Source organism: Marmota flaviventris, chromosome 7 (genome assembly GCF_047511675.1).
Source record: "Marmota flaviventris isolate mMarFla1 chromosome 7, mMarFla1.hap1, whole genome shotgun sequence".
Classification (NCBI taxonomy): domain Eukaryota; kingdom Metazoa; phylum Chordata; class Mammalia; order Rodentia; family Sciuridae; genus Marmota; species Marmota flaviventris.
Genome location: NC_092504.1, coordinates 98,719,051 through 98,746,720, shown reverse-complemented (window position 1 = coordinate 98,746,720; position 27,670 = coordinate 98,719,051). Strand labels below are relative to the sequence as shown.

The 27,670-nt window shown below is 34.1% G+C and overlaps 1 protein-coding gene across 1 annotated transcript in view; it reads right to left on the bottom strand.

Moving 5' to 3' along the window:
• Positions 1-27,670, bottom strand: part of Stpg2 (sperm tail PG-rich repeat containing 2) — a 567,583-nt gene that overhangs the window by 408,420 nt on the left and 131,493 nt on the right. The window contains exons 7-9 of the mRNA XM_034636578.2: positions 13,112-13,219; positions 8,495-8,654; positions 28-179 (exon numbers count right to left, since the gene is read on the bottom strand). Of these exons, the coding sequence (XP_034492469.2) occupies positions 28-179; positions 8,495-8,654; positions 13,112-13,219 (420 nt within the window). The remainder of the gene's footprint in view (positions 1-27; positions 180-8,494; positions 8,655-13,111; positions 13,220-27,670) is intronic.

Genomic DNA, 27,670 nt, shown 5'->3' with positions numbered 1-27,670 from the left:
AATATTATTTTTGTATTAACATGTTACCTGGTAATGAGAAGGCCCAGGAGTAGTGCAAGCATTTTCCTGAACCAGGAACGAGGTTCTAGGGACAGAAGAACCAAATGCACTTTTCTTTTTATTCTCTAAGCTGACATTGGTGATTACAGTTTTGTTTCGGATATTATAAAACCCAGGACCTAAAATTATAAAGAATATTATACATAAGAATAAATATACAGATAATTACTTTTTCAAATTGAATAAATTAAGAAACTTTTTTTTAGAAAAAGCTCTCATATTTTGATTGGTATACAAAAATGGTATAAACCCTTTTAAAATATTTGTCAAGTTCATATAAAATTAAAAATATTCTTACCATATGACCCAGAAATTTTACTCCTAGGCATTTCCAAAAATAAAACAACCTAATGTCCATCAGCTGATGAATAGGTAAAGAAAATAATGGAATAGGAATACTATACTCAAATAATGAAATATAGCTCAGCAATAAAAAATAAAAGATAAATGCAATGATGGGAATGAATCTCAAAAACATTTGATGCCAAGTAAAAGAAGGCAGTCACAAACTCCTGAATAATACATTATTCCACTTATATAAAATTTTATAAAAACAAAATTCACAGAATCAGAAACAGTTGCCTGAGGTCAGGAGTAAGGGTAGAAATCATACAAAGAAGCATGAGGGAACTTTTTAGAAATTATGGAAATGTTCTGAAAACTTGACTTTAATGGTTGTTGCCTGTCTGAAAGAAAGTTGACACCTATGACTCCATTTTTGTGACTATACACCTCATAATGCTATGCCAACTACTTTGTCAACTTGTTGAACATACCAAAAGAAAATTATTTGCTGAAAAGGAAGATCCTAATAATTGTATAAAATGAACTTTTCCCCAATAACAATGATATCCTCTGAGCTGCTCTGTGCTAGAACAATGAGCAATAGAAGTAAATTTATCCCAGTCATAAATTCCTGACAAGCAACTTAAGTCACTCACTTAAAATATCTCTTTATTTTCAAAAAAATCCTCTAACACTATACCTAATGAAACACACCCTGGTCTTTACTAGAATCTGTATTCCATGAATTTCTATTTAAGATTCCATATAAATGTCTTTTTTGCTTAACATAGCATTTGAGTCTCTTTGGATGACAGTTGACTACATACATTTACTAAAAAATTATCAAACTGTACTCTCAAAATGAATAGTCATTATTTTGTGAAAATTATACTTTAATAGAACAGAAAAAAAATCTCAAAGCTAAAAAGTGTTCAAAGGTTGACATAGCAAGTAAATTGAATTTCATAAAAACAATAAAAATTAAAATCATTATCGTCGGATCTCCTTATCATGGCAGTTATTTTAATTTTTGCCCTTTACCTTTGAGCACATAATTATAAACTGTAATATTTTCTACAGTGACAGTATGAATAAAGATTCATAATATTTTTCATTCAAAAAATACAAACAACATTCTTTGCTATCAAAAAAATTTTATTAATACAAATATTTTAAGCAAATATTTGAGTTTGTTCTTTATAATTCAATTTTTCTTGTTTTTATTTTATTCATTTTAATTTATTATACATGACAGCAGAATGCATTTCAATTTATAACACACATATAGAGCACATTTTTTTCATGTCTCTTGTCTTCACAAAGTACAGTCACACCATTCATGTCTTTATACATGCACTTTGGATAATAATATCCACCACATTCCACCATCATTTCTCACTAACCCTATGCCCCCCCTTGCCCCTTCCTCCCTTTTTTTTAAAAAAAAGTTATTGCTGTGAGCAGTAATATCTACTATATAAAATATGATATACTTGAAAGTCAACACTAAACTTGGTTGTACTCATGTTGATTTTACTAAATTAGCTCTGCAAATTGACAGGTATGAGACCACACTTAAATCTTATTTTTCTGGGCTTCAAGTTCATCATCTAGAAATAATAGGGATTGACTAAATCAAACTATTCAAAATCTGATCTGTGGACTACTGACTCTCCAAAATGAATCTACAAGATAAAGAGTTTACAACTAATTGCAAATTTACCATTTCACCAAGCACTCTGCAACAACTCCTTGATGAAGAAATCATTGCATTGCTATATACTCTGTGTAATCTCTTTTCTTATCATGGGCAAGAAACAAACAATAGACAAAGGAGTCTTTGAGTTGCTAAATGATCCTTTGGTTAATTCTAGATGTTAAAGTGATCAAATCATCCCATATAAGCAAATCCTTCATATTCTTGATACATTCAAGTTTGTCTGAAGCAGCAAACTCCCCAATTTTTAAAATATTCCAATTTCAAAATCTATACACCAAATGTCCCTACCAAAATTCTGTTGTATCAATTCTTAGAAAACCTAAGTGTTAATTATATTATTCTTGGTGTCTTCCAATATTTCTTCTACTAGTAATGTTTAGGAAGATAAAAACAAAGTATAATAAAAACTATTTGTACAACCATTTAAGGTACATAAAAGAAAAGTATGTCAGATCTATAATCACTCTGGTGCAAGAGCACAACATAACATTCTGTAGGTAAGCTTAAGTAATTAACCATAGCCTGACCTCAGGACTCAGGATATCCATGGCCTATACATCACAGGTACTATATTTTTAAGCTTCTGGCATAAAAAGTCATTATGATTATATGATTCACTCAAATCAAAGTTTTACATATTCATTTTCTAATCATTAAGTAAGGAAATGCCCAGGAATCCTTGATCAGATCTGCTAATGGAGAGTTAGAAAGTTTAGGGGAGGACTTCTAGCAGTAAATTGCAGCTATCCAATAAGTAGTCAAATTTGCCCCATAACTTCTTGACAGGTCTAATGCATTACTGTACTCTAATAGCTACATTGAAAGAAGCCAAATTTCCATATGATCATTTTTTATTTGTTTTTAATTAGTTATACATGACAGCAGAATGCATTTCGATTCATTATACACAAATGGAGCACAACTTTTCATTCTCTGATTGTACATGATGTAGAATCGCACCATCTGTTCCTAGGGTAATGACGCCCATCTCATTCCATCATTTTTCCTACCCACCTATGTCCCCTCCCCTTTGCAATCAAAGTTCCTTAAATTTCCCCACAATACCCCATCATTATGGATCAGCATCCACTTATCAGAGAGAACATTCAACCTTTGTATTTTGGCATTGAGTAAATTCACTTAGCACAATATTCTCCAACTCCATCCCTTTACCTGCAAATGCCATAATTTTATTCTATTTTAATGCTGAGTGATATTCCATTGTGTACATATACCACAGTTTCTTTATCCATTCATCTGTTTAAGGGCATCTAGGTTGGTGCCACAATTTAGCTATTGTGAATTGAGCTGCTATGAACACTGATGTGGCAGTTTACCCTTTTCCCCACATCATCGCCAATACTTATTATTGCTTGTATTCTTGATAACTGCTATTCTGACTAGAGTGAGGTGAAATCTTAGTTTTGATTTGCATTTCTCTAATTGCTAGAGATGTTGAACATTGTTTCATATATTTGATGACTGAATTGTATATCTTCTTCTGGGAAGTGTCTGTTCAGTTCCTTAGCCCATTTATTGATTGGGTTATTTATTTTTTTTTGCTGTTAGCTTTTTGAGTTCTTTATATATCCTGGAAATTAGTGCTCTATCTGATGTGCATGAAATGAAGATGTTCTCCCACTTGTGGGCTCTCTCTTCACATTATTGATTGTTTCCTTTGCTGAGAAGAAGCTTTTTAGTTTGAATCCATCCCATATGTTAATTCTTGATTTTATTTCACTAGCTTTAAGAGTTTGGTTAAGGAAGTCAGGACCTAATCCACCATGATATGGATTTGGTCCTACTTTTTCTTATATTAGGTGCAGGGTCTCTTCTAATTCCTAGATCCTTGATCCACTTTGAGTTGAGTTCTGCGCATGGTCAGAGACAGGAGTTTAATTTCATTTTGTTGCATATGGATTTCCAGTTTTCCCAGCACCAATCAGTGAAGAGGCCATCTTTTCTCCAATATGTGTTTTTGGCGCCTTTGTCTAGTGTGAGATAACTCTATTTATGTGGGTTTATCTCTGTGTCTTCAATTCTGTATCACTGGTCGACATTTCTATTTTGGTGCCAATACCATGACATTTTTGTTACTATTGCTCTGTAGTATAGTTTAAGGTCTGGTATTCTGATGCCTCCTATTTCACTCTTCTTGCTAAGGATTGCTTTGGCTATTCTGGGTCTTTTATTTTTCCAGATGAATTTCATGATTGCTTTTTCTATTTCTATGAGGAATTCCATTGGGATTTTGATCAGAATTGCAGGAAATTTAGAATATCACTTCCACTGATTGATATATATATATATATATATATCACTTTGCACTGGTCAAGAAAGTCACCAAGGCTAGCCAGGATTGAAAGGGAGAAGAGTGAGATTCAACTTCTCAATGAAATGAATAACAAATAGTTAAACAAGAAATGGAGTAATGCCATAACAAAGCCAAAAATAATAGTAGCAATGACTTTACAACCTGACAATGGATGCAAAGCCAGAGCAACCTCAAGACTTCTCAAAATGGCCTTGAGGATACTGATGTTGATGACTTGACAAAAATGTTATGGGAGGCTGGAGAAAAAATTGCTCATATAAAAGTAGAAATTTAGCAAAACTCATACTTGATATAATAAAGAAAATACCTAATGAACAAGTAAATTCTAACTAGAAAAATTTCCAGGCTGAATGTAAATATGTCAGTAGTTGCTTTTATCCACATATGAGAAGACATGGATAGAACAAATTGAATTTAAAGTTAAACACTTTAACTTTTTACTTTTCAAGAAGAATTTATAGAAAATAAAAAGGAATAAGGATTTTCTGAATTTTAAAATAATGTTTTTCATTCCTAGCCTCTCTAGACAACAAAAATCTCTTAAAGGAACAAGTAGTTTGAGGGAAAAGACCAAAAGCAGGATGTGTCTGTAAAACTCTTTGTTACAGTTTCAGAAAGATTTAGGGTGGTGCTTTATAGAATCATTCAACTAAATAAAAGAGCTTATGAGAATCTTAGGCCCACTTGACTATGACAATAGAGCTTCTAAGAATTTAAGGATGTTCAAACAAGCTGCCTCAAAGTAGAAAAAGACTTTTACAATAAAATATATGTGTGACTTTGTCTAATAGATTTTATTATAATTTAATACAATAAAAAACTCACAAAAATTTTATAAGCAATTCAACCAGGTTTAAGAAAGATATATTAACTGGACAAAATGTAAAGTAGCTTATTCATCTACAGGTAGGAAGAAGACTGAGAAAGTTCTAGCTGTGAATACAGCCTATTTCTCATAGAAATGAAGGATGAATTAGGGGATACAAACAAGAGCCCAAAAGGTAAAACTAGAAACCATGGAAAACTTTTCCTCTCTGGTCTACCTCAGCTCAAATGAAGAAAATAGCAATCTGTATCTGGTTGTATTTCAGAATTGTGATGTGACTGCTGTGGACTTACAGTTTTCTCCTTTTTACATAGGTGTATCTGGAACAATTTCTCTCTCTCTCTCTCTCTCTCTCCCTCACCCTTGTATGTTAGATGAAACAACACATTTCTTGTTTTATAACTCTTCTGACAGAGAGGAGACATACTCAAAATGAGGCATACTAAGCTATACTTAAGATCCTCAGCTACACCTGATTTAGATGACAAGATCCCAGAATCCAAGATCAGGCCATAATCGCATAGGGCTCTAGAGTCCTTGAGAAGAAGGGATGGAAGCATATAGGAAGAATTCACATACTTTGTGGTCAGAGAGTAGACTATATAGTAGATTAAATATAGCTATAATTTGTTTGCTACTCCTGTCACTGAGAGATAAAGTTTCACATCTTTGCCTTTAGTATGTGCTGTACTGAGTGATCTCATTGACTAATAGAATGCAGAAGAGGGGATATCATGGGTGTGCTATGGTTGAGTCAATAAAAGCCTTGCAGCATCTAGTCAAGGCTTTTTTGGGGGGAGGGGGATTCACTCAGGTGAACTTAGGGGGTACTTTATCACTGAGCTACATCCTCAGGCATATATATATATATATATATATAAATTTTGAGACAGGATCTTACTAAACTACTTAGTGACCAAGTTGCTAAGGATAGCCCCAAAGTTGTCATCCTCCAGCCTCATCCTCCTGAATCACTGGGATTACAGGCATGTGCCACAATGCCTGGCTCTAGCCATGTATTGTGGGGCCATGACACCATTTAAAAGTCAGACATGATGAAGCTATGACAGTCCCACTGGAGCCCTGCATTCTAGTCTTCTCAAAAAATGAGATATAATACAAATGATTTATTTTTAAGCCATTCTTTAATACAGCAGTAGATAATTAGAACTATAGGATAAAAATAGTATATGTTATGTTAGTTCTATATTCTTAGCTCTAGATACTAGAATAACCATTGAAAATATCAGAAAATGTGCTCTATCTGATGTGTTTGAGGGGTAAAAATTTGCTCCCAAAATGTAGGCTGTCTATATGATTCTTTCTTTTGCTGAGAAGAAACTTTTTAGTTTGATCCCACCCATTTATTGATTCTTGGTTTTAAGTCTTGCACTAAAGGTGTCTTACTAAAGAAGTTGGGGCCTAATCCCACATGATGAAGATAAGGACCTACTTTTTATTCTATTAGACGCAGAGTCTCTGGTTTAATTCCTAGGTCATTGATCCACTTTGAGTTGAGTTTTGTGCATGGTGAGAGATAGGGGTTTAATTTCATTTTGTTGCATATGGATTTTCAGTTTTCCCAGCACCATTTGTTGAAGAGGCTATCTTTTCTCCAATGCATGTTTTTGGCTCCTTTGTCTAATATAAGATAATTGTAATTTTGTGGGTTAGTCTCTGGTGTCCTCTATTCTGTACCATTGGTCTACTACTCTGTTTTGGTGCCAATACCATGCTGTTTTTGTTACTATTGCTTTTTAGTATAGTTTAAGATCTGGTATAGTGATGCCACCTGCTTCACTCTTCCTGCTAAGGATTGCTTTAGCTATTCTGGGTCTCTTATTTTTCCATATGAATTTAAAGCCAAACACCAACAAAACAAATAATAGAATCAATAAATGAGACAAGACCTGAACAGAGACTTCCCAGAAGATGATATACATTCAATCAAAAAATATATGAAAAAATGTTCATCATCTCTAGCAATTAAAGAAATGCAAATCAAAATTACTCTAAGATATTATCTCACTCCAGTGAGAATGGCAGCTATCATGAAGACAAACAACAATAAGTGTTGGAGAGGATGTGGGGAATAAGGTACATTCATGCACTGCTGGTGGGACTGCAAATTGGTGCAGCCAATATGGAAAGAAATATGGAGATTCCTTGGAAATCTGGTAATAAAACCACCATTTGACCCAGCTATCCCTCTCCTTGGTCTATACCCAAAGGACTTAAAAAACAGCATACTACAGGGACACAGCCACATCAATGTTTATAGCAGCAAAATTCACAACAGCTAAACTGTGGAACCAATCTAGATGCCCTTCAATAGATGAATGGATAAAAAAAATGTGGCATATATACACAATAAAATATTACTCAGTAATAAAAGAGAATAAAATCATGGCATTTTCAGGTAAAGGTTGGCATTAAAGAAGATAATGCTATGTAAAGTTAGCCAATTCCAGAAAAAAACAAATGCCGAATGTTTTCTCTTATATAAGGTGACTGACTTATAGTCGAGTAGGGAGGGTGAGCATGGGAGGAATAGATGAACTCTACATAGGGTAAAGGGTTGGGAAGGGAAGGGAGGGGGCCGGGGGTTAGCAAGGATGGTGGAATGTGATGAACACCATTATCCAAAGTACATGTATGATGAACATACTTTGTATACAACCAGAGATATGAAAAATTGTGCTCATTATGTGTAACAAGAATTGTAATGCATTCCACTGTCATTTATTTTTTTTTAAGAGAGAGAGAGAATTTTTTTTTATTTATGTTTTAGTTTTCGGCAGACACAACATCTTTCTTTGTATGTGGTGCTGAGGATCGAACCCGGGCCACACGCATGCCAGGTGAGCGTGCTACCGCTTGAGCCACATCCCCAGCCCCACTGTTTATTTTTTAAAAATCAATAAAAAAAAAATCAGAAAATGTGATTTGATATAAACAAATGTTTTAACAAAAATGAATGTTATGAATTATATCTATATCTATTAATCTACCAAGAGGAAATTAGGAGATTTACTGAGTAAAGAAAAACAGTTTCAAATTACAATTAAGGTGTGCGACACATTAAAAGTGAAATCTAAATAAAACTGTACTTTATTTTGACTTATATGTGTTTAGTGCATAGTTGATGCTTAAAAAAATGTTAACTTAAAATGATAACCATCAATCGTACTCTCTGGTGCTTCCATCTTGTTAAGAATATTAAGCTACATAAAAGTAAAGAGTAGAAATATTTGGATTAATTACTAACCTGGCATTTCCGCTGCCTTGCAGTCCTCTATGAATCGGGCAGCTCTTTGACCAAATGGGGTGTGTTTCTGTCCTGATGTTTTCTTTGAGTACTTGAGAGCTGTTCTAATTTCATTATATGTGCCAGGAGCTGGGGTGATTGATTTAATAGGTACAAATCTCTAGTGAAGAACAGGAAAACATGCCATTGAGAAACTATAGAACATTTTGATACTTCACAAGTTAAAAGCTAAGCTACTGAGTATATAACATCAGAGTTTAATTTATTTCTTAATGGAGTGAAGAAAATGTAGATGAATTAAGATCTTACACACATCAAAACAAAATATATAGCTTTTAATCAAATTCCTATATACTAATATAGTAATATATTAAATGCCTTACCAAGGCATATAAACTTCTAGAAAGGAATAATCTCAATATGATATTCTAAATGATAGCATATGAACAATTTCAACATTTAAAATATTCTGAAAATTAAGATCATAAATAAAAACTATATGATCTAATATGATTGCTTTAAGTAAACAAATTACACTATATTAGCAATGTTTCTCAACACACATATTCAATTAACACAACAATATTATTAAGCATCTTAAGAAAAATAAAATCTTAGATTCAAGTGGTTTATAAATTCAGCTTAACTAATAAATTTACTAACATTAAATATATACATATGTGTGTAACTATGAACTCATAATATATTGTATATTACTTTTTAACTTTTTATTTTAAAATAACTTTGAGTTTCACAAAAAGGTTTTAAAAATTAAAAAATACAGAAAATAACTGTAGGAAGTTTACCTAGTTTCACCTAATTCTAACATGTTACACCATTTGCTTTTTTTTATTTACGTATCCTCTCTCTTTTTGTCTACCAGCTTCCCTCCATATATATATATATATATATATATATATATATATATATATATATATATATACATACATACATATATACACACACACACATATATATACACATACACATACACGTATGTGTGTATATTCACATACATGAAAAATATATATGCATTGATCCTTCACCTCTAAACACTTTTATATATATAAATGAAAAATAGGAATGTTTCCTTATATATTATAGTACAGTTATTAAATTCAGTAAACATATCAATGATATAATACATATGATCTACCATTCATAATCCAAACTGGTCTAAAATGACTATACTGATTTTTACCATGAGATACATGATCTCATATGGCATCAGATATTGCTCTTAGACATCATGTCTTTTTAGCCTCTTTTAATACAAAGATATTTCCACAGCTTTTCTTTGTGTTTTGAGACTTTTAACATCTTGGGAGAACATTGTGTTCCCCTTTGGTACAATAAACCTTTCTTATTTGGAATTTATCCTAGGGTTCCCCATGATTATATCCGTATTATGTATTCTTGAGAAGAACAGGAAATAGATGATATGGCTTTCTAAGGGTATCATATTTGGAGGTACATGATAGTCTCTGATCCTCACCATTGATTTTAGTTTTGATCAAATCCAATATTCCCTCTACATTTATCAGCAAGCACTCAGTATTCTACTGTAAGCAAGAGATCTGCTTTCTTCTTCAATTATTTTTTCATTATTTAATCTATTTACTTATCTATTTATTGTCCAAATTGTCTCAAGGATGCCATTTTAATGATTTATAACTCATTGCTGAACTTTGGAACAGTGGTGGGGATGAGGAAGGTTTCAAGTTAGTTCCTATGTACCTATGATATACTCTCATTTTTTATTTGTTTCTTAAAACTCACTTTCTGATACAATAAGATATTACAGATTCACCTTCTTTCTACATTAAAATCAGTCATTTTTCAGAAGAATCCTGTTCTGTTTAATGGGGAATATAATTAGTGACCAAGATCCAGGCATTAGAAATTCTCCTTGATACTGGGGTGTCTCTGTTCCTTGATTCATTTATCAGACCAAGCTACAAAAATATAGATACCTACATATACATGTGCACATAGATACATGCATACACATATAAGTGCATGCATATATATATGTACATATATATTAGAAATCATAAATTCACATCAAAATCTTCCATTCATATCTATCCCACAGGTTCTTTTTCCACATTCCCCCAATCCATATTTGTACACACCTTTTCTGCATTAAAAATCCTAGTTCACAATAACAATTATTTTGCTTAAAACTGTGCTACCTCTATAATGATTGTTTTATCCATACCATTCCAATACACCAACCTACTGAAAATAGTTCAGAATTTGTCTTCAATGCTAAACTCACTACCCATCCCTCCAATCCCATCCAAGACTGATATAGTCAAATACTGTGGATAGCTGGATTATTCCTTCTTCCCCCAACCCTCCCCTTTTTCAATTTGGTTAAAGGAATTCATTTGGAATACAATCACTCATTTGCTTCCATTTTCTTTCAGTTCCAGAGGGGTTTTTTAATCCTTGTCTATTCTTACTGATTCATTTTCATTTTTAATGTATGAAACATTGACATGCCTCCAAAAGACAAAATATATATTCATAAAAGATAAAAATATAAAAAAGAAGTATTGCTTTCTTCCATTTCTATTCTGTCCCATGGGATGCTGAACCACTGACAAAAAAAGTGCCTCAATTTGTAACATTTTCTGATTTCCATGAAGTAATTATGCCCAAAGCAATGGCTAATTTCATACTACCAACATAACAGCAACCAATTTACAAAAGTCATAGAAAATTAACAATTGGCTTCTGAAACAGTACAAGTAAGCTACAGCACACCAGTGTTTCCACTATATCTCCTTACCACCCCTTATAAGTAATCAATGTCAATGATTTCTGATTTATTTTATATATATATATATATATATATATATATATATATATATATATATATATATATATATGAAAAGTGGTTATTAGTATGCCTTCCTATTCTTCCTTCTTACTTACAAAAGGTAAGTATTTCAAATGTGCTCTTTTTTACTTTGTAAAACAAGTAAATATTAACATTATCAAAAATAATTTATTACTGTAAGTATCAAAAAGAGCTATTTAAATTTTTTCTAAATACCATCTTACTATTCATATGTAAAATATAATGTTTAAAAATTATCATCCCAAACCCCAGATGCATACTAGAATCACTTGAGGCATTAAATATTGGTAACTGGGCCCTATCTTAGACCAACTGAATCATTCTCTATGAGAAAGAGTAGAAAGGCAGGTTAGCACCTGGTCATGTGAATGTATTAAAATCCCCCCAGGTATTTCTAATGCACATCCAGATCTGAGAACCAGTGTTATAAAAGTATGTTTGAAAACTTAATACTTGAAGAAGCAATGTAATTTAATGCATTAATGTAAAATATTGAACAAATTCCTTAATCAATGATTAAATTGTCCCAGAAACATATCTGTCTTTATTCCTATAACCAGAAATTCTGTGTCCTAAGTCTACATTGTTAATGGCATTATTTAGCTGCTCATGTTCAATTAAACACTAACGTTATCTCTATCAGATAGTCATGATTGGTATTAACTTCTCCACATCTTTCACCTAACCATTATTTGTTTCTACATATCTTCTTAAACAATACTGATATCATTTTTTTTCTTTTCCATTTCTGAAAATATATTTAAAATATGATAGTTGCCAATTGATAAAAAATTAGGGATATATGTGATAAACAAAAATAACTTAAATACAGAGTTCTAGCTACAAAACTGTATTTTTTAAAAAAATCAAGAACACATATACACACAGAAACAACAATAACAACAACAAAAAAACCCTGTCCCCCACAGACCCATCGCGTGTAGTTCCTTAAGTACCATTAAGTTGCTCAAGGCAGAAACCTAATGTTCATTCTTGATTCTTCCCTGTCCCACACTATAACATCTAACCCATTAAAAAGACATCTTAATTATATCTACAAAATATACCTGCAATCCATATACTTTTCTCCCAAGAGATGTCTCTTAAGTAAAATAAAACCAAAGCAGTCATCTATACTCAGCTGAAGGTTAATAACCTTCTCAAGTTAAATAACATAATCAGAACTCTACACAGATATAAGTATCACAATTACCTTGGTCTGGAGGCTGGAACATTAAAAATGTTGCCAGTATTTTAACAGTCTTGCCTAAGAAATATCTTATCAACCTTCAAGATCCCTTAGTATATTCCTTGGAGAATATAAAATGGTTACTGCAGAATATATGATATAACTGCAGCATCATTAAGGAGGTCCCAGAGGCAGTTGTAGATATGACCTATGGCCAGGTTCCACAGAACTTACTCTGAAAAATATGCATGACCTCATAGGTTACATATTCATCAGCAAAGTACATTTTAAAATTCAGAGTAAAATAGACCTTTCTTATAATCTGAATTGAATGCTTACATATGCAAATTTGCTTAATTCAAATATTCACCTTCTAATCTTATTTTACTTCATTTTACCCACGTTTTTAGGCATTATGTTTTGCCCAGACCATGTCCACTTCCAATTTGCTTAAAGACCACTTTTACTTTCATAATCTTCTTAAACACCACTGAATTTGTTGCTGGCCTCACATTATGCCTATTAGACTCTATATATGAAAATGGCTACAGACCATTACCTGGGATTGAGAAAGAAAAGCAAGGGATGTATCATTTACACTCGGTGTCACACTTTCAGTCTTCTGAAATTGACTTTTAATGTCATATCTTCCAGGCCCTGGTACTCCCTAAATTACAGAAAGAAAGAAATACATGTTCTCATTAAGAAAGGATCTATATAGCACCTAAGGGAAGAGTTGAATAAATATCTGAACCAAAGCAACAGAGTTTTTAAGCAAATTCCTATATGATATTACCAAAGCACTTCATTAAAAGCTAAGCCAGAACAAACTTCTTAAGAGCAACAAAAAAGAAAATTTTCCTTAGCAAAGCTACCCTTGAATCTGAAACACTACCTGAAACTTTGCTGCCCTCTACTGATAAAGCTCAGAAAAAAATTATTCACCTCTTTAAATGATTAAATATTAAAATGAAGAAATATTTTTAAATGACTTCTATAATTCTTCCACGTAAAAGTACACAATTAGATTCCTCATAAAAAATTTACTGTCTGGTTAGGGCTAAGTGGAGAATTCCGGCTCAGCATGTCCAAGGCCCTGGGTTCAATCCTCAGCAACAACAAAAATTTTGCTCTTTTCAATTTCCATTAATCAATAGCCTGCAGTTTTTTTCCAACACATTAGCTTTATGAAACATTTTAAGCACAAATGTTTGATGTACCACATTGAGCTTTTAAGTAAATACCTTAAAATAGATGAACAATTAATTCTGTAAATCCTGAGACTAAGTTCTTTATTATTTCTTATTTTTTTATTGGTGCATTATAATTATAGAATTCACTATGCCATATTCATACATACACATAATTTGATCAATCTCAATCCCCAGTACCATTCTTTCCCTTCCAATCCCTATCTTCTTCCTGGCCCACTTACTCAACTCTGCAGATCTCCCTTTTATTATTATTATACTTTATATATCTTGCCAGCAATTATTGTTATCTGTATTCTTGAGGTTTGCCATGTAACTGGAGTGAAATTTAATCTCTATAGTTTTGATTTACATTTCCCTGATTGCTAAGGATGCTGATTTTTTTTCGTATATTTATTGGCCAATTGTATTTCTTCTTTTGAAAAATAAGTGTCTACATCATTTGTCCATTTATTAAATGCTTTGGTTTCATTTTTGTTGTTTTTTTTTTTTTGTGTGTGTGTGTGTGTGTGCACATGTCAAGTTTTTTGAGTTCTGGATATTAATACCCTGTAAAGGAGTATCTAGCAAAGATTTATCCCATTCTTCAGGCATTCTTTTAATGCTCGTACTTGTTCCTTTTGCTGCTCAGACACTTTTTAATATGATTCTGTCCCACTCATAGATACTTGACTTTACGTCTTGAGCTTTGAGAATCTTATTAAGAAAGTCAGCTTGCAGAAGTATGTTAAAGTGTTAACTCTACATTTTCTATGGGCCGTTGCAGTGTTTTTGCTCTAACTTCTAGGTCCTTGAAACACTTCGAATTGATTTTTGTGCAGGATGAGAAAAAGGGTATGTATTAAGAAGTATTGTCTTATGTAGTGAGGTGAACCAATATTTAGGGAATAAATATTTACTATCATTATATCTTCTTGTTGAATTGTTCCCTTTACCAGTATTATGACATTTCTTGTCTCTTCTGATTGATTTTTGCTTGAAATCTGCATGCATTATCTGGTATAACAATAGTGATTCCTGCTTATTTTCTGACTCTATTTGCATAAAATATATTTTTCTACCTGTTTACTTTCAGTCTGTAAATTTATTTGTCTATCAATCTCTTGCAAACAGCATAGGGTTGGGTCATGGTTTTTTGTTGTTTTTGATGTGTGTTTTGTTTTATTTGTGGTACTATGGATTAAACCCAGGGGTGCTCTACCACTGAGCTACATCCTCAGCCCTTATTTTACAAGACAGTCTTCCTAAGTTGTACCAGCTGGCCTCAAACTTGAAATACTCATGCCTTAGTCTCTTAAGTATCTGGGATTACAAGTATGTATCACCACACACAACCAAGTCATGTTTTTAATCACTCTGCCACTCTATGTCTTTTAATTGGAGAATTGAAATCATTTGCATTCAGAGTTATTATGAAGAGATGTTTTATTACTTGCCATTTTTACTTCCTTCATATATTTAATGTGATCTCAATTTTCATTTTTTAAATTGTTCTAGTAAGCTTCATTATTTCTGAAGCTCTGGGGTTTCTTTTAAGTATTTGCTGTAGTGCTTGCTTATTGGTTAGGAATTATTTTTATTCATCTTTATCTTGGAAAATATTTATTTCTTCTTTGATTCTAAATGATAGCTTTTGGAATACAGCAATCTTGGCTGGCAATTGTTTTCTTTCAGAGCTTGGATTATCTCATTGATAGCCCTCCTGGATTTCAGAGTCTGAACTGAAATTCTAAATATAACCTGATTGGTTACCTCTAAATGTGACCTGATATTTTTCTCTTGCAGCTTTTAATATTCTATCCTTATTCTCTTTTAGACATTTTGATTATGATGTGTCTTAGAGAGGTTCTTTTTTGATCTTATCTATGTGAGGTTCTATTCCACTCCTGTAGGTAGATGTCCATCTCATTCCTAAGCTTTGGAAATTTGTCTTTTACATCACTGAAAAGATTCTTAATTCCATGACTCTGTATCTCCATGCCCTCTTCAATCCTAATGACTCTTAAAGTTGGTCTCTTAATGTTTTCCCATGGTTCTTGTACATTCTTATCATAGTCTTTTATTATTTTTTTCTTTACTGTATAAAAGAGTGCTCAAGTTCATAGACCCTTTGAGGACTGCAGTTCTCTTTTCTGAAAAATATAATCTCTTGTTAATGCTTTCAACTGATTTTTTTAACTTTATTTATTGTGTCTTTCATATCCAGGAGTTCTGATTAATTTCTATTCAGAATATCTATGTTGAAATAGTATTTTACCTCCTATATTTTCACCCTTAATTCATTGCTCAGATCACCTTTTAGTTAATTAATTATTTTAATAATCAATTTTTGTAGTCTTTCTCTGGAATTTCATTCCCTTCAATATCTGTGGATTCTTTTTGTAGAACTGTAAATTTGGATTGGGGTGGAGGCTTGTTTGCCTGTTTTCCCATGTTTTTAGGGGTCTTAAATTTCTAAATTTCTTAAGGTATTTTGGTCACAGCAATAAAAAGCTGACTAATATATCCCAGTAAATCCCTAGCACCTCTCAGGAAAACAGGTAACAAACAAGAGAAATGAATAATATAAAACAGTAAAGTAAATACCAGTGCCTACTATCACATCTACAACACTAATTACCATAAAAAAGAGAAATGGCAGTGTCAGAAATTAACAGTAGCAATAATAAATAGCCATGAATTAGATCCACTGAAGTAAACAGCAGGTGTTAATTATTACACCCACAATACATAATACAGCAGGTATCAACTATGCCTTCCACAGTACTAATAACTACAACAACATAAATGTTGAGGACAGGAATAGTTCTGAAAGATGATAAAATTATAGTTCACTAAAGGAAAAGAAAAGGAGTTGGAAGACAAAAGAAAGTTTAGAATATTCAAAATACAAATAGAAGAGTATAGCAATTTTTGAATATCAGAAGAGTATAGGTAGCAGGTGACAGCTATAAAGGAGGAGAAAAAATAGTTAAAAGAAACAAAATAAAGGTAATGAAAAAGAAACAAGTTCTATGCATGTATAACTACAAAACAATCAGTACAAGAACACCAAAAAAAAAAAAAAAAAGGAGGCAATTCTTAATGCAAAATTAAAATATTGTCTCTACTGAGGTAGTCAAAACCTTTGGATATTCATTGCCTTTGAAAGATTGTTCTTCTTTTCATTTCTTCTTGGGCTATTTATTCCTTAGAAAGAGCAAGGACTGGGGATGAGAAACTCTTCTGCTTTTTGTGTTGCTCATTGAGCTGCCACCTGGAGTACCCTGTAACAGAAGCTGGTTGAGAGCTCTCAGTTTCTCTCTTCAGCAGAACAGGTATGATATAATGGGAAGAACTGACACTTGGAGTTTTGTCCAGAAACTAAATTGATGAACTCTGTTACAGAATTCTAAATGAGAAGCTTTGGCAGCTGGGATTTGGCTCTGGTCAGACCTTTGGAACTTTGTTGGGTGGTATCTGCTACAGAGAGAATAGATCAACATATCAGTAGGGCTGTACAGATTCCAATCTCTGGTGGACCTCAGTGCCTCACCTCACTGCAAGAACTCTAGTTATAGGGCAAAACAAACTAACCCTCCACCATTCTTGCACAATCCACCATAAATCTAGCTTTCCCAGGAATAGACTCTAAGTGTAATTGCAACCACCTTTTCAGTTTCTGGACCTTCTTTAGCTGGTCATGTGAGCTGCAAATTGCAGAGGGAAAGAGAGTGGCACTCCCCTACATATCTCTGACCTGAATCCCTCTGGGTACAATTTTCTTAGTACCTGTTTCCACCATGTTCTGCTAGGTAAGCACTAGGCCACCTGATATGCAACTGCCTGGAAAGTATAGCAGTATTTGCCATAATCTTCTGGGCTCCTGCAGCAGCAAGCTGTAGTGCAGACTCAAAATGTTTCCAAACTTTAGCTCTCTGCTTGCCAATTCAGAAACACAGAGCAATTTTTGAATATCAGTTCTCTATGCAGCCTCTAGTTAAACTAAGTTCCAATTATTCTTGTGTTCTATAAGTTTTCCCCATACCAAATTTGTCCACTGTTTTTCTATTTCAGTTTGTGTTACACTACTGCCACCACCAGCTTGGTTCCAGAGTCCTCTGTTCAAAGCACCCAGATTTCTGTGTCTTTATGATTCTCTAATTGTCCAATATTGAATTTCAGTGAAGTTATTCTGTCACCGCCTCACTAAGAAGCAGTACTCTGACTGTTGAATCCAAACCATAGAGCAATTGGAAAGTGCAGTGTAGGGCATCCCAAAATGGTTATATTTAGGATCCCTAAGGTTTCCAACAGGTTATGTTTTTAGTCTACAGCCAAGGTCATGAACACCCTGATTCAGTATATGTACTCAACGTCAGAAACATTTGCTTTTGAGCATGCACCTGTTGGCAATATGCATTCTTCATATGGCTTGCATATTTTAAAAAACTATTAAATGGTTCAGGGAGCTAAATGAAACTGGCTGGGGCTAAATAAAGATAGAACTGGAGACTAGGGGCTGCTGCCACCTTTAAATAAAGAACATCTACTCTCTCAACTGCACCTTGCATCTTCTTCCACCTCCTGGGATCCTGAATCTGTTCCCTGACAATTGACGTAGTTGGCTGAATCCCATAAGAGTGAGCAATACCTCAACCCTGGCAGACAGGAGAGACCTATGGCCACCAACCAACATAAGCACTTCGTTAAGGAGGTCCTATTAGCATAGACTCCTCTGGAGAGTTGGGATACAATGGATGGATTCCCTGTGAGCATGGAAAAGACCTCTGATTGCCCTGAAAGTGAACAAGGAACCAACAAGTCAGACTGTAAATGGAGTGGCAGATCCCAAGTAGTGGCCTGGAGTGAAGGAGAAAGATGACTGCCATGACCAGAGTAGTCAATCAAGCAGGTTCCAGCAAGGGGCAAAGGGGGATAAGAAAAATAAAGACTCAAACACGTATAGATGCTTTTGAAGATACAGCTGTGTTCAGGTGGAGCCAATGGAGAAGCATGTGGAAAGAGTTATGCCAGGAATCTTTATTTATATATGTCTCATTAACAGATTAAAAACTATGCATTATTCTTTGTATTCAGGAGAAGTTTCAGGGCTAGCAACATTATGCAGCTTATTCTGCAGTTACATTCTACAGTTGCGTTGTGCAATGTTAGAAGTTTTGTGTAGTTCTCAAGAAAGTCCATTGTTTAAAGTTACTGTTAGGGGAGCAGTTTCAGGAATAGCAGAACTTGTGAAACATTGTGGTTGTCTAGCAGGAGAGTTTCTCTATTCCCAGGAGCTATGTGCCTGAGATCAAGGTCCAGGCTAATAAGACTCTAGCACAGAGTCTCCTCATGCTGGGCATTACCACAGCAACTAGGCATCCTGCAACTTTGCACAGAAATATCCCCAGGTACCAAGCATGCCACAGCCATGAGATCATCAGAGACCCCAATCTCAGACACTGCTCTCCCATTCTCTGTCACAGCTCTCCACACATCTGTGTCAAAGATAGACACTCCACAACAGCAGTGCAGACAAGATGGAGATGGACTGATGCGCAGCATGCATGGCCATTGGGGCCATGACATAAATGATTCTTTTAGTTTTGAGAGCAAAAACTGATGTAGCTTTACCAGAGACTGCCAAGATGAAGGAGTGGCAAGATAAAAAAAAAAGAAATCTTGGAAGGCAGCATATGGTTGCTAGAGGAGGATCTTTATGCCTTGAAAATGCCCCTTGGCCTCCCTCATAGTGCTGATGGAATCTGAAAAGGACAAGGAAGAATACAATCCTGGCCAATGGTAATGCAGAAAATGAAAGAGCAGCAGCTTATGGCTCCAATAGGCAGCTACTGGCAGGGCCAGCTCAGGTAATCAAGTTCATCACTTTCTACCTGTCAGGCAGAGTTGGTAGACTTGGGAAAATAATTCAGACAGAGGCCAACAAAGCTCCCAACTGCTTTCTTATTATGCCTGTAAAAGTCAAGGCTTCTGGGAGCCCCATGTGCTATATGTTATTGGTCCTGTACTAGGAATCAACAAGAGCCAAGAAAACCCAGATATGCTAGAAGCCAGCACAAGCCAACAGAGAGATCCCAAGTGTTCCAGGATCTGGGCAAAGGCCAAAGGAACACCCAAATGTGCTAGGAACTGGCAGGGGCCAAGAGAGCTCAAGTGTGCTAGCAGTCAACAGGGACAAGACACTTCAGGATGTTGTAGGACTTGTTACCTATGTAGGAAAACCAGAAACAAGCCTATACCTTGAAGGCAAGACACCTATTCTGTTCAGTGTTTGGTACACTAATGTCTCCAGTCATGAACAACCACATATGTAGACAGGGGTAACTGTGGAGTCACAGATAGACACTGTCTGGTTTGATATTTTTACAAGACAAAATAGCTGAGCTATACACTGTCTGGAAATGAAACCAAATGAAGTAACCCCCATAGTGATATGTACAACAGTTGTGTGATGTATAGGGGGCAAGTTCTTTAGTAAGAGTTCTGGGTGCTAGGCCACCAGCAACAAGTGACAACTATAGGGCATGTTACTGGCCATGACCAGAAAGAAAAAAAATGTGCTAGGAGTTGGCAGGGGTCAGCTGACTACCCCAATGAATGACAAAGCAGATATTTGGCTAGAAAGGGGTGGTTAAAGCAGACGTCTCCCACTGACCTGGTGACTTGGTTGCACCATTGCCTATAACATGCATATGTGAAACCTATGTGGAATATAGTCAAACAATGGGGTATACCTTTAACATAGAGTGCCCCAGGAGAGGCCTACTAGGCATGTGTGGCTTGTACTCTGGAGTAGCCACACCTCCAGTGCCTTGGATTCACAGATGGCCAGGTAATGAGTATATTCATCCACTTAACACAATGGCAGGTTGGCTATACTGGCCCTTTACCAAGGTTGAAGGGGGAGGTTTTTGCTTTGATAACAGTTGGTATAGCAACAGGCTTCTTTGCCTTGCCTTGGTTAAGCAAATTTGTATAGTTTTATCTATCAACTTTTAATAAAGTAAGTTTGGAAGAAAATTCTACATAATTCTATGTAGAAAAATAATTTTATTATATATAAACCTATTAAATATGCATCAAATATAGAAATATAGAGAGCATAACTTAAAATATACACTGTTAACTTATTTTTGTGGAATATTACACATAAGGAATGGCTGTCTTTTACCTATGCAGACAGATATGGTTACAAATAATCAGAAACAAATAAACAAAGATTATGTTCCCACTGTCTTCAACAGTTGTGTAAGTGGTCATTACTATGAATCATAAAGAAAATATTAAAATTTAATAATAGGATAAGTGACCATAGTTAGTCTTAGGGAAAATATTTCACATAAAAGTAAAAATGAGAAGCAAGTACTCTACCAACTAAGCCAGGCCCCCACCGCCTGCCCCAGCTTTTTTTTTTTTTGGTGGTCCTGGGGATTGAACAAATGAAATCATGAATCCTTCAACAAATACTTCCTTTTCCTTATCTTCTGCTTTTTCCTGAAGTTACTGAACTTTGCTTTGTTAAAATAAGATAGAACAATATAATTAGGTATTTTCTTCAAAACAGTTTAACTTTAGAATTTAATAAGAAAATCTGAAACAAGCTCCAAAATAGGCTTTGTGAAAACTGACCACTGAAGGGTAGGTCTCTGTACACCATTATAAAGAAGGCATCAAGACCTTGAGAAGACCAAGCCCTTGGCACAGGCTGAAAATGCTGGGGAGCTTACCCTGCTTTTTCAAACTGTGGTCAACAAATCACCTGTATTGAAATTGGCCTATTTAAGACATTGCCACCCACCACCCTGAGATCTGGTGAATCAGCATTTTATTATGCCCATGAATCTACTTTAAATAAGCCCCACAGTTGATTCTTGTGCACAATAAAGAATCATAGCCAAGCCCAAAGGAGTTGCTACCACAGCATCATTTCCAAAGAAGGCCCAGATCTTAAGAGTATTTTGCCAAGGAAACACAGGGTTAAAATTATGGAAACAAGTTTATGGCATTTTTCATCTGCAATATAATAAGAATGGCCTTCTTTCTTTAAAATCTGAAGTATAATCGTCCATTGGATCAGATGTTGTGCTGGCAATCTGGGAGTAGGGAAAGCCCCAAACGGCTTTACCTTGATTCCTCTAACATGGAGCCATCATCAGTGATGATTATGATTTTCAGCTTTTAAAATACTAAAACCTTACTTTGTGCAAAGCACTGGTATAAATTAATATATAAAGCATGAGCTATGCTTTTAAAAAGCTCACACTAAATTACTGGTTTTCAATCCACTCTCTGCACAAGAGTTATCTGGGGGAAAGCGCTCCCCAGTTGATTCTAATGCACAACCAGGATTGAGACTTAAAACTGCTGTCCTCACTCAGTACAATCACTTTTGGGTTACAAAATGGAGAAATTATAATTCCATTATAACTTCTCATCTGTTGGGTGAAATACTTTTATAAAGATTGACTTACTTCATCAGTTCTATTTACCTCAAAGAACAGTTCATATAGGAAAAGTAAAATAAATGGTTTTTCCCATTTGCATTCTCCAATACTCATAAGTGAGCATTTTAATTTTTTAAATTTTAAATTCATGGATTTCAATATTTTAATTAATCTATTGGAGTTGTGTTGCTCATTTATGCTAACATTATCCCATTTTGACCAGTGAATAAATATTTTAATATGTCTCAATTCTTTTCAAATGATCTCAATAGTCTTTCATACTTTTTTGTTTTCTAGTAGACTAAGAGATTTCAAGCTAGTCATTTAAAAGGCAAAAGTGGAATAAAGAAAAGTGCTTGTGTATTTTCTCTGTCTCCCTTTGGACTGCTAAAGCTGGAACATCAATCTTCTGTCCTTAGTACTCCAAGTTCTCAGGTCTTCAGACTCAGACTGAACCTATACCATGGCTCTCTAGCTCCATAACTCTTGACTTTTCTGCTTCTCTATTTCAAATGCAGAAGATACTTTTCAAGATTTGATATTTGCACAGGAACATCATAAAATTATATAGCACCTAAAACTATGCAGTAAACTTTACCTGTGATTATTCAAATACTGAACTAAATAAAAAATACTAAAACTAAGGAAATTGTAATAATTACCAAATGTGATTTGGTACAGTAAGATACAGAAGGAATTCTAATTTTAAGATTTTCATTTATTTCTACATGTTATAGTTTCGTATCTAACTTGTGGATGTCTCAAGTATAATTTAGCTGATATCCAAAGTATAATGGAATAATGTTACAGAAGGGCATAGAAAAGGAAAAAAATTTATTTTTTTAATAGCATCAATTTAGGTGTTACCAAAAAAAGGTTTTGTTTTAGCTTAGAGTTTTCTATTGGTCTATAAAATTCTCTGCAATCAACACTCAGATAATGTTTTAAGTTCTTCCTATTGATGATCCTTCTGTCAAATGAGATGTAGAAACATTATTCCCTGTAGTTACTGAGCACCACCCTGTGGCCAGCACTATACTTGATACAATTTTTATGTGATAGTTCATCCTTAAAAATCGTGCAAGGTAGACAATACTAGTCATAAATTTTCCCAGTGGAAAAAATAAGATTACTAGAAATTAAGTAACTTATACACAATCAGTAGGGACAGAAATCAAACTAAGATCTGACTAATTACCAAGCCCCTCCTCTTTTTCAATGAGTATTACAAAAGTGCAATACTACAGAAATTATGAAAAGACTAATTAAAAAATATATTAAATGTTCATTGGCCTATTAATAAAAATACATCCTGCTTTATATTTCAGAGCAAAATTTCTTTGGTTGTATATTTATTCTTTTAAAGGTATTTATTGAACTATCTAATGTGTCAGGCACAAGCTAGCTTTAGATGGGTAACAAGATAGAGATCTGCCTTCATAAAATGAAAATTCCAGGTAAAAAGACAGACAAATAATAACTAATCACATAAAAACAAATTGCAAACTATAATTAGTGCCACAAAGGATATAAATTGCTGAAATAGAAAATAATACTAGAATATGGACAGGAAAGATGATTTATGCTGAAACCAAACACAAGGAGATTCTTTTAAAATGAATGGAAGGATTAGCATTTCTATTATGGAAGCATATGCAAAGGCCATGGGAAAATTGGTCAGAATCACATTCCTGGTAGAATAAAAAGCATGTGTATGTGCAGCCAGGCATGGTGGCATACACCTATAATCTCAGTCACTTGGGAAGTTGAAGCAAATGTATAGCAAGTTCCAGGCCAGCCTCAGCAACTTAGTGACATTTTATCTCAAAATTTAAAAAATAAAAAAGCCTGGGGATATAGCTTACTAGCAAAGCCCCCCTGGGTTCAATCCCCAGTTCCAAAAATAAAAAGAATGTTCAAAGGTCCTGAAGAAGAAGTTTATGCCTAGGAGTAAAATTACTGGGTCATATAATAATTCTACACTTAGCTGCCTGAAGAACCATCAAAAAATTTTTTTTAAAGTAACCTTTTGTTTTCCATACAGATTACACCATTTTACATTCCCACCAGCAATATAAATTCCAATGGAATGAAGATTCCAGTTTCTCCACATCCTCACCAACACTTGCTATTTTCCATTTTAAAAACTTTTTTGTTAAAGCCACTTGCTATAATTCGGATTTTATATGTCCCTTAAAGACCCACATGTCAATGGCTTTTTTGCCAGCCTGGGACACTATTGGGGGTTGTTGGAACCTTTAGGATATAGAGCCTAGTGGGAAAAGGTCATGGGAGATATAACCCTAAAGGGGACAGTAGGACCCTGACCCTTTCTGTCTCTTCTCTCTTTGCTTCCCTTCTACCATGAGGTAACAGGCCTCCTTGACCACATATTCCTACCCATGATGTACAAGGCTGCCACAGGTCCAAAGCAATAGGGCAAAGAACCATGAGAACCTCTGAGATCATGAACCAAAATAAACCTTTTGTCCATATAAGTTGATTATCTCAGGTTTTTTGGTCACAGCTATGAAAAGCTAACTAACAATAACATCTTAGTAGATGTAAGATAATAAATGACCATGACTTTTATTTTCATTTCCCTAATGATAAATAATTTGGGGAATATTTTCATGTGTTTATTGGCCATTTGCATACTTCCTTAAAGAATACTGATTCACAACCTTTGCCTATTTGGGGGAGGAGTTGTCAGGCTTCATTTTAAGAAGATAAATCTAAACACCTATGAAGAATAATGGAGTAAGATTGGAAGTAGAGATACCAATTAAAAGGATACTTCAAAAATCCAGGAAAGGGGCACTAAATTATTTGACTATAGAGTAGTTGTAGTAAAGATAAAACAATAATTATAACAACAAGAAGTCATGATAGATTGTCTACAAAGATGGCCACCCAAAATTCCTCATAACCTTGTAATTTCATGACATATCCCCATGACATATCCCATCAAAAGATGGTGTCCATTTCCCTTTGAATTGAAGCAGGCTTATGACTTGACATGACAGACAATACATTGGAAATTACAGTCCCTCTTTTGAGCTTAGGGCTTAATAGGCATTATATATTCCACATTCATATTCTCAGAGCCCTGAGCCTCCATCTAGTAAGTCCAACTATCTGGAAGGAAACCAAAGCCCAGTCAGCTCCCAGTTGCTACAGTAAACCCATCTGAAGTGCGACACATGTAAATATCTGGGATATTCCAGCTCTAACCCCAAATGAATGCCAAATGAGTCACTCCAGCTGATACCACATGATTACAAAACTACCTAACTGAGCCCATTGGACACAGAGAATCAGTTTATTGTGAAAGTCCAGTTGGCTTAGAATTAGTAAAACTATCTACAAAATATTGGTCCCTGGTTAAGGCATGAAATTATTAATAGCCTTGTTTTGTAATTGTGAGTCCAGTAAGTTTTGGAGTGGTTTGTATCCATTTATAAGCATTGTTAATTGACAACAGTGAAATGGATGATTTATATATGCTGTTAGTGAGACTCAAGAAGGTTTTTACTGTTGGTGCTGGTTTTCTAACAATATGCTTACAATATAAGAAATTTTGGCAAGACTCCACTTTGTACTCCTTAGTTCTAAGGTGTTCTATGCGCATATCTGTCATTTCTGATGCAAAAGAAAGTTCTGGTATACTCAGAAAAGGGAAGACAACTAGAAATCACTCCTGTCCTCTCTGGAACCTTTGCAGCCTTTGACTATAAAGAATAGCTTTTATTTAATTAATTTAATTAATGCTGTTGCTATTTGATTATTTTTGTGCAATGAACTACAGATATTCAGATTGTCATTTTGCTTTAGTAACAAAACCTTGTCTGCCAATACTAGTGTAATCCTGAAAAATGACAGATTGTTATTTTAAGGCACTATGTTTTGGAGTTACTGGCTATGTAGCAACAAAACAATCACTAATATTTACTAAGCACCTACTATTTGTAGGCACTATTTTGATTCACAGATAAGAAAAACATGACACAAAGACATTAAATTTTTCCAAAAGTATCATAGCTTGTAGGTGGTTGAGCCAGATATTATTAGTTACCAGCACAATCCCAATTCCCCATTTTCCCTTTCCTGGCCAACTTCCAGATAGGGGTGACTATGTGAAAACGTCCTAACAATCGTAAACTATTTTCAGGTGGAGAAACTAGAGGCATGAGAAAAGTTGATGGAAGATTAGTTCAATTTCAAAATGTTAGTTTTGTAGTTCCTGTAAAACATCAAAGTGAAAATATCATACAGACAATAATTCATAGAGGACTAAGTCTCAGTGGACAGTCAGGGCTGTAAAATACACATTGGAAGTGATCTTTGTGTTTGGAAGTGGTAAGTATATATAAATAGTATGTGAAACCATGAAACTAAATGTGGTTTCTGGGGAAACAACATAGAGAAAGAGAAAAAGGCTAAGAATATTATGTCATATTTATATGATTCTCAATATTACATTCATAAAAAACAGCCTTGTAATTGTAAATGAAATATATTTTTAAAATACGCCCCATGTATAGTTGACAATTTTAAGTGACCCCAACCCTCATCATTATTAAACAGTAATAAATAACTTTGATCTGAGACTAAAGAAAAGAACATGTGTCTATTACATGTGTTTGCATAAATTCACTAAAAACAAGTATATGTCATTCAAATCAAAAAATTAGTGACAGGAAGTGCTTTGTAGGATAAATCACATACTAGTTAGCTGAAGGTTATGTTCAGTAACAGAAATAGAAAACAAAAGTAGCTTTTCTTTTTTTAATTTTTTTATTAGTTGCTCAAAACATTACAATGATCTTGACATATCATACATTTGATTCAAATGGGATGCGTAATCTTATTTTTCCATGTGTACAGATTGCAGGAAGTAGCTTTTCTATGTAAATCTAGGCAAGTAAATTAGAAGAGTCAAAATTCAAAGGTAAACTAAAAGTTTGACTATGTATTATTGTTTGGAATAGAGAGCTGTAATAGGCAGTAACAACCAAATAAAAAAGAAATCAAATAATGCTGATGAAAAGTTATTTAGATTACATAATAACAACCATGTCAACACTGGTATTAGCAATTTGACTGAGTGAAATATTTAATACAGCAAGTCTGAAGCCATACTACCAAGTTCTAAGATGAAGTAAATATGAGTAGATGTGGCCATCCTGGATATCTCATTATGATATTAAAGAATTACAGAAGTTTTTTGTGCTTTTTTTTTTTACCAAGAAGAACCATATACAAATATTTTGCTGTAATTATTATATCACAAATGTGGTGGGTTTTCTAGTAGTAGTCAATATTTATAACATCTATTTTGGTAAATTAGTGCTAAGTAAATATTTACAGTTCATTAACATTTATTACTATACAATGAAACAAGAACATCCATGTGTGAGCATAATCTGCTTTTCAAAACCTGAATTCTACCAGGCATAG